At 46.7% G+C, this 8,371-nt stretch overlaps 1 protein-coding gene across 2 annotated transcripts; it reads left to right on the forward strand.

The window, feature by feature from the left end:
• The first annotated feature begins 745 nt into the window (after nt 1-745).
• On the forward strand, nt 746-8,200 carry POLR3H (RNA polymerase III subunit H). Of its 2 annotated transcripts, none has more exons than XM_087765547.1 (7): nt 746-825; nt 1,219-1,346; nt 2,715-2,811; nt 4,457-4,543; nt 5,514-5,577; nt 6,208-6,415; nt 7,086-8,200. In XM_087765547.1, the coding sequence occupies exons 2-7, from the start codon at nt 1,236-1,238 to the stop codon at nt 7,137-7,139; spliced, it is 621 nt and encodes a 206-aa protein (XP_087621673.1). In that variant the 5' UTR covers nt 746-825; nt 1,219-1,235; the 3' UTR covers nt 7,140-8,200. The 2 variants fall into 2 exon arrangements, with proteins under 2 accessions (XP_087621673.1, XP_087621674.1); XM_087765548.1 differs by lacking the exon at nt 746-825 and adding an exon at nt 826-954.
• The last annotated feature ends 171 nt before the right edge of the window (nt 8,201-8,371 follow it).

The following is an 8,371-nucleotide window of genomic DNA, read 5'->3' on the forward strand; positions in this document are numbered from 1 at the left end:
TTTCAGGCATTAGTGCACTCCCCTGTTTTCTACCATCCCTCATGCTGCTTACCTCCCTGCAGAATGCACCAAGGCCTGCAAAATCATACCATGGGGATTTTTTTTTTTTTAATTAACACTCAGAATAAATTATTCCAGCTCTACGTGACGCCAATTTGTACCTGATAATAACCTTGACCTAAGTATCGGGCAGTCACCACTGTGAAGAATACCTTCCAGGTGCAAGGGGGCTATGAACCCACCCAGTTTTGCTGTATAGGTGGGCAAAGAGCTGAAGTATTGGCTCTCGAAGAGATGCAAACTTTGGACCTCTGCTGCCCTGTCGGGATTGAAACTTACAAAAACGAGAAGTGAAGTGACAATAACTGCAACCATGGATTGTTTCAGGTAAAACAATAGCTGCGGCACTGGAACCGCTGCCCAGGGGACGGCCCTGGGGAGACACCCGAGGCAAGGGAAGGACAGGTACAGAGCAACCCTGCGCCCCGTTGACTGAGGACCTTTCTACGTTTATATTGACCAAAACCACCCCCCTCGCGGGGCCCAACCAGAAGCCACCGCGACCCGGGCCCGGCCCAGGCCCAGGCCCAGGCCCAGGCCCCGCACCGCTGAGGCAGGTGACGGGCCGAGGGCCCTCCCCGCCCTGAGGAGGGACAAAATGGCCGCCGCGGGGCGGGGCGGGACGCTTGGCTCCGCCCGGCGTGGCGTGACAGGGCTCCGCCCCGCGTCAATCAGGGCGCGGGCCCGCCCGCCGAGGGCGATTGGTTGAGGCGCCGGAAGTGCCGTGAGGCCGGGGAGCGCGCGGCGGGGTTCCGCGTGTGGCAGGTGGGTGAGGGAGCGGTTGCAGCCCCGCCGCGCCGCGCCGCGCCGGGCGGGCCCGCCTGCTCCCGGCCCGCCCGTTCCCGGCCCGCCCGCTCCGCCGGCAGACCCGCTCCTCCGAGCTCCCTGCTGCTGGTGCGCTCCCTACAGCGGCGGCTGCCTGGCCGCCCGCCCCCGACAGCGGTTGCGTGGCCGCCTTTAATTCCCCCCCCCCCCCCCCAACGGCCGTTGTGCAGCCGCCTTCAATCCCCCCATGTTCCCCCTTTGGGATAGCCAGGGTGCTGCCCCACTAAGCTCCGTGCAAGACGTTGGGGTGGTTTTCCAGGCCCGCTCCGCATTAGTTGCCCCTGCAGTGCTCCTGTTCCTGAGGCTGTTGGTGTCTTCTCTCTCTCTCCTTAGAGGTGCTTCCCACCATCATGTTTGTCTTGGTAGAGATGACTGACACAGTAAGAATTCCTCCTTGGCAGTTTGAAAGGAAACTGAATGAATCCATTGCGGAAGAGCTAAACAAGAAATTGGCCAATAAGGTAAAGTGTGGGTCATGTATAGGTTGGTGAAGGCGTCGTAACATCCCTGAGCATTTCTTCCTTTTATTTGTTCCTAATGAGATGTGTGGGTGAGCGATCAGAATAGTTTAGATGTGAAGGCCATCCCCAGAGACTGAAATATCAGAGACTGCAAACAAAGAGACAGCCATGTATCATCTCAAAGGGGACTTTTTCCTAATGGGTAATGCTGCAACGGGAAGATACTGAGACGCCAGATGGGGCAGAGAAGCGTGGAAGAGAAGGGAGAGTAACTGCTGGTTTGTGTGTAGAGTAGCAATCCAAAATGCAGTCTGAAAAACAGATGCAAACTAATCCATCCAGTGGGGGAATTTTAAAAAAGACAATGTAAACAAATGTAGAACAGTAATAGTGGAAGAGAAATGAAGGTGCAAATAGCTGACTTGGTCTGTGCTTAGTACTTAAAATACAGCGTGGCAGTGAGAAGTTGGCCTTTGGTGCAAGACAAAAAGGTGTTACGTCATAGGCCAGGAGGTCACAGTTTCCCTGTGCAGCCCCTGGGACTGTGCCTTCATACAGCTTTCAGCATGAGGCAGGTGCAAAACTCAAAATGAAGCTTGTGAACAGAGCTCAAAAGAGCAACCTGAAGTGATCGAGTGTTGCGAACAGCAGATTATAGAGACAGGTTATGAAACGCAATACTCTTCCCTCATCCACTGATGACTAGTAGGTGCCTCAAATTTTGTAGGCTGTGAAGCCCTCTCAGAAGTAGCAGAGAAACCAAGAGTTCTCTTCGTCTCTCCCAGAGCTAATATAATTTAAGACAAAGGCAAGCCTAGAGGCTTCTGAGAGTTTGACTCTAGCGAAAAGTATGTTTAGCCTTTGGACAAGCTGTGGGGCTGGTGAATGATGTCTGTGGGCAACTTGTTACTATCTTGGCAGGTCAAGTTCTCTCACCGCTGACAATTACCCCAAGGGTTTCTGTTTGTAGCGGTGCTCTTTGCAGTGGCAATGAAAACGCATCCTCCCATAACACTTGAATAAGTTAGGGTTCCCCCTACAATGCAGTGTGGTTCGGGCTGGGGCTGTTGAAGGACTGTAGCAAAACAGCCTCCCTCCTGTCTTGCCACTCCTCTGTTGCCTTCTTGTGAAAAGGTGTGCACGTATATGTGTGATATATGTATATATATATATATATATATATAAAATGTAAAAGTAATACAGCTCTTACAGAAGTGGCTTGGTAAAAGCAACAATTTGCCATTCAGCAGTTTCATTAAGCTAGGGCTTCCTACCAGACCAACAGTATAAATTTGATGGCTTGCTTGTTTTAACCTGGTGGGCTGCTTGATTTATTGGTTTTTAATTATTTTTTTTTTCTTTGAGCAGGTTGTATACAATGTCGGCCTCTGCATCTGTCTGTATGATATCACAAAGCTGGAAGATTCATACATATTCCCTGGAGATGGTGCATCACATACCAAAGGTGTATTCTTGTCCTCAGTTACATAATTTTGCAGAATGTTAGTGAACTGGAAATGTAAACTAAGTTCAGTTGTTAGGGAAAGTAAGTTTCAAGGAACTTACTGAAGTTCATAGCCATAACTGTTCTTGTTAGGAGGGCAAGAGGAACATGGCAAAAGTCTCTTTCCTTTGCGTTGTTTTTGGGGTACAAATACAGCTTTAAATAGCCAGTACTGTTTGCCTTCTCCAGTAGTCCATCTCAATTAGAGCTGTAAGTGTGGGGTAAGGAAGGGGTTAATTAAATTTAAAATGATTGGAAATCTGCACGTAGAAAATAAGTTGTATTAGTTGTTCTGCGTTTCTCTATTATTTTTTCTTTTTGAAGCTTATTTTCCCTAGCTAGAATGTTGAAACATGTTTCTAAATATAACATTTGCACAGCATTTGATGCTGTTTTCCTAGCTGGAAGTTTTGCTACATTTTTGTTTGAGACTTAGACAGATCTGGTTCAGCATACATTTCTAGTGACTTTTTTTTTTTAATAAGAAATGACTAATTTCTTTACTTTGATTTTTGGCAAATCTGTCTGAGTAGAAATTGGAAGTAAATGCATAAAAGCAAATTTCATATATTTTTTTAAAGTTAAAATAAGTTTCTTTAAACTGGAGAGAGATGCATTTTTTCTAGCTTCAATTTTCAACATGGAAGCATAGCTTGAGCAAATGAAATGTTTCCTGTTAGAAGGGAACTGGACTGACTGTATGTGACTCCCCTTGTCTAAATCTTAACTCCAACAGAAGTCCCTGCAAATAAAAGCTTCTCTAATACTGAAGGAGGATGGCAGGCTTTCCTGCTTGCTTTAATCTCCATTCAGCTGCTTAACTTTGAATTACTCCTTGAACTGAAACAAGAGAATATATTCTCTCTGAGCTTGGAAAAAAGTCTCCTGCTTTCAGAATCTGGGGTAGCACTTTTAATAAATCCTGCTGTGTCTGGTAATAACTCTTTCTCTAATGTACTGCCTGATCTTATGTAGAAGAGGAGCACAGAGTATGGACAGCTAAAATTATGTTAAATTTCTCATAAGCATTGTTTGGCTAAGATTGTCTTAGTATAGCATTCTTGTAATTTATAAATGATGTTATAAACATAATTTTATTTAACCTGGATGAAAAATGCAGTTATGTTAGAGAATCTTATTTACTCTGATAATATTTGATAGCAAATATTTCACTGAAAGAAGATACGGCATTGCTGACAAAGATAGAAGGAGCAGAAGTATTACGAGAAAGTGTAATTTCAACTGATATTCTTGGCTGTGAAGCATTGTGCAGGAATGCTCACATCGTAACTAAAGCAGGGGTTCTGCTCCATGTTCTTCATTTGTAGTTTCATTCTGTGAACTTAAACTCTTGCAAGCTGGAAGATTAGAGAACAGGAGGCTGCTGATCAATCGCTGTCATAACTGATAGAAAACAGTTAGGAATGAGAACTCTTATTCCCATTTTTCTATCTAATCAGTGCCTGTAAGGAAATTGTAAAAGAAACTGGGTAAGCATTTTAGAAGGCATATAGGATGTGGGATTTTGTTTTAATGGCTGCCACCCTGTGGAAAGAGTACAGTTCGCTATCATGGACATAACATTAACGACCTGTTTTCTTTTAAGTGCATTTCCGCTACGTGGTCTTCCATCCCTTCCTGGATGAGATTCTGATTGGACAGATTAAAAGCTGCAGTCAGGATGGCGTTCACGGTAAACCGCAACTTCTAACATTAGGGACACTGGAGCTGCAGAGCTCTCGGGTCTGTTGAGACACTGTGATTTCAGGTGTTACAGTGCTGTCTGTAGGCTGGTTAAAGACTGTTACTGGCCTCTAGCGCTGCTCTGACCTGAGGGTGGTTGGTGGTTTGAGCCTGGCAGCTTCCCCTGCCCTTAATGGTTTTGTCTGCACTCCCCTTTCCTTCTGTCATTCATGCGCATGCCCAAGAAGAACAGGCAAGCCCATCTGGAGCATAGATTGGATTTATTTTCTCGCTTCAGTTAACAGAACTTGTGTTTTTCAAAGTGGTAGTATTGGCTCGCATTGGTCTGATCTGTCTTCCCTATACTCCTGTGCAAATTCATGATTGTTTCCTGTACCTGTACCACAAAGTGCTGTCAGATTCACAGAATACACAATTGATGAGTTGCCTTCCTTTCTTGTAGGAGTCTTGCGTGCAAGCGAGCTCCTCTGCTCAGTTGTTGTTAGGACAATAAGATTATTTTGGCTGCATTTGTTGCTGGATTTGGGCATGTCCACTCTTCGATAAAGTTCAACATCATGAAATCTCAAGGGGGAGGTGGGGGCTGTTCTAACTTTATATTGGTCTTTATTTAACATGTTACATCTGTGATTTCTAAGCTCTTTTCTGTCACAGACCTCTATAGCATCTGACTCATTTCTTGGAACGCTTTCATTTTCAGTCTTGCTCCAAACAGCCTTTTCCTTTCCCAGCGGGCATGAAGACTGTGCCCTCTGTTGCTGTATGTACTTTCAGCTGGGTGGTTGCTTTGCTGCCAACTGAAATTGAGCGTTGTGGCTCAAAGAATAATTCCTGCATGATCTCAGATGTCCTTCCTGAAAGAGGAAGGAGAGTGAGTCTAGAAATGCATTTTAGGAATCGCTGTGGTACATCATTTGCGAAGAATCCCTTCGGTCTTAATCACGTTCTTTTCTCCACAGTTTCTATTGGATTCTTTGATGATATTGTCATCCCACCAGAATCCCTGCAGCAGCCAGCTAAGTTGTATCCTTTGATCACCTTGGATAACTTTACTACTTCATTTCAAAAGATTGTGCAGTGCTGGCCCAACAGGCATTCGCTACTGCAACAATGAAGGTGCTCAGCGGCAGAAGCTAAGCCGTTGTGTCGGGCAAGTCCCACAGACTGTTATCACAGCTAGACAGGCCTCACGCTTACGGGGTTTTGCAGGACCATTGTGCCCGCCGATAGAAATGAATGGCAATGTCCCCCGAACAGCCGCGTTGTAATCCCTGCCTCTAGTCTTGGCTGCTGCTGAAGACAGAACGCCGGTTTTACCACATCATGTAATGTCTAGATACGTGGTGTGTCTAATACGCTTACTCGTGGTAGGCAAGGTCTTCTTGGGTTTGAGGGGTTTTGTTTGGTTTGGATTTTTTGGTGGGTTTTTTGGGCAGTGGGGGTAATCCTAACTCTTGCCCAGCAGCATACACCTTGAAGCAGGAAAACCTTGTGGTGTCCTGGACCGCGCAGACGCTGACCTAGGACAGTGCATTGCGGTTTGAGAAATAATTGTGAAAAGGCTTTGAATTAAGTCTATTCTCAAAACTGTCAGAAAGTGATCTGTCAGGCGGAATACTGACTGGTTCCATCCTTAACCCTCGGCGTGGCCAGCGATGAAGCAGAGCAGGTGTGGGTGTGGGAATATGAGACAGAAGAAGGGGCCCACGACCTTTACATGGACATCGGGGAGGAGATCCGCTTCCGAGTCGTGGATGAAACGTTTGTCGATACGTCACCGACAGGTCCGAGCTCTGCAGAGGCTTCCACTTCAAGTGCCGCAGAAGAAGTCCAGAAGAAGGAGGCACCCTACACTCTTGTGGTAACTATGTGCATAATTCATACAGCCTTGTGAACGTTGTGGTTTATTCTACATCTAAAATAGCATGCCTTTCCCAAGGACCTGATTGCTTTAAGCTGACTGTGAAGCAAACAGAGTCCCAAAATGAAAGGAGTGGAAAAGGGGAGAAAGGATATTGTTCTTGTGGTCGCGCTGTGTTTGCTGTGTGTTTTCATTGAAACACTTTGTGGTTGTTGGTGGAGTTCCCCCTGGGAGGCTGCTTTAAAGCAAACTGTGGATGCAGGATCTGCAGGGAGGAGTGAGCATACAAGGTACGAGGAGCACGGAGCCGGGAGAACCACATCAAGGTTTACACAGCAGCTGAACAGCCTTTCCGATGCCGTGTTTCGGTGTAAGACCCACCCGAGTACAATGGAAGAGAAAGATGGATCTAGACCAGTGAAAGCTGTGTTTTCTCACAGCTGGTGGTGTTGGGACAGTCATGAGGTGGAATGGGCAAATGCTTGATTTTCAGGTGCTGAAGGTTTGGTGTAGTGTTGACAAGGTTTAAAGGAGTCTGGGCAGGCTCTGATATAGGACAAAAAGCTTCATCCATAACTCGGGGGGGAGAGGTTTCATATTTTTGTGCCTTTACTCCTGCATTCTCTGTGGACTTTACAATTGCCCGCTCTCTTCTTCTCTCTGTGAACAGGGATCAATCAGTGAGCCAGGCCTGGGCCTCCTGTCGTGGTGGACAAACAGTTAGCTGCAATCAGAGCCTGCTCCGCGGAAAGTCTTTCCGGTGGATGTTTGGGGGATTATGGGATCCTGCTGGTGCTCATTGCTCCTCTGAAGCTGAATGAGAAATTAGACCTGCCATTCTCTGTTTCCCCTTCAGCTTCCAACCTGCCAGATCGAGACAGTCGCTTTCAAGAAACGTCTTCACTGATCTGTAGAAGTGCATTTACAGGCACAAAAAGCCTTGAGCACAGCAGCAACAAACTCAGCTGGAGCTTTGGTCTCCTGCCCTGGAGGGAAAACTGGGGAGGTCTTTACTTGCCTGAATGAAGAAGGGAGTTGACTTCAGTGAGTGAAAGCAGGAGAGAATGCCTGTCAAGAAGCATTGCTTCCTTGGGCTGAGAGCTTGATCTCAGAGGGGTGGAAGCTTGCCCTTCTTTTGACAGGAAAGGGAGAAGAAACAGCAAAAGACTGGAGCTAACAGAGGTGTGGTGCTCTGGGAAAGGCTGCTGCTGGGAGGGCAGGGGAGGTGGTGGTAATGTTCTGCTAAGAATGGGCACTCAACCCGTGGGTGAAGTCAGCCAAAGAGAAGTGGGATGACAGTAGCTTAGCCAAAAGTAGCTCAGGCTCCGGGAAGATGACCACTGTGGAAGGCTACCGGCTGCTTGTGCTGAATGGAAACTCTTTATTGGGTGGGCTCTATTTATGTAGAATGAGCTAAACTTTGCGGGAGTTTGACTGAAAATACATAATCATGAACTGAAACGGACCAAGGCTGCTTTGAGCAAGTTAAATGCTTGTTTGTGGGGGTGTGTTAATACCAGAAATGGAATAAATAGTAAAAACCACACAGCCTGCCTTCCTGTACAATTTGTGGGGACACTATTAGCTTCCTGCCTAGCAGGAAGAAAAAAGTTGCCTCCTGCAGTTTAGCTACTTGGGTTTCAAGGCAGATGCTGTTGAGACCAACACTTTGCTCTGCTCTAACAGCCAGTAACAAACAATTGCCATCACCCTCCCTGACAGCAGTGAAAGGGGGGGAACAAGACGGAGTAAAATCTATGCAGGGCCCACTGCCAAGAGAGTGATGTTGCACATAATTAGAAAGCCAGCCACATTTGGCAGGAAGGGGCTATAATTCCCTGGGATAGTGGGTCTGCTTAACCTCCAACTGTGAAAACAAAGCCTGAGTCACCAGCGCCCTCCCTGCAGCGCTGTTAGAACCCCTTAATTCTGAACTGTTATTCCTGGTGCGTTGCC

Source organism: Nipponia nippon, unplaced genomic scaffold (assembly GCF_047370975.1).
Source record: "Nipponia nippon isolate SJK-2023a ecotype South Korea unplaced genomic scaffold, ASM4737097v1 scaffold_3, whole genome shotgun sequence".
NCBI classification, from domain to species: Eukaryota; Metazoa; Chordata; class Aves; order Pelecaniformes; family Threskiornithidae; genus Nipponia; species Nipponia nippon.

What these genes read in the sequence shown, in the direction of transcription:
- POLR3H (XM_087765547.1), top strand. Translation starts at nt 1,236, where the DNA reads ATGTTTGTCTTGGTAGAGATGACTGACACAGTAAGAATTCCTCCTTGG. An exon ending in ACAAGAAATTGGCCAATAAG is followed by an intron (nt 1,347 to 2,714) that starts GTAAAGTGTGGG and finishes TTCTTTGAGCAG; the next exon opens with GTTGTATACAATGTCGGCCT. An exon ending in CTGCAGCAGCCAGCTAAGTT is followed by an intron (nt 5,578 to 6,207) that starts GTATCCTTTGAT and finishes CGGCGTGGCCAG; the next exon opens with CGATGAAGCAGAGCAGGTGT.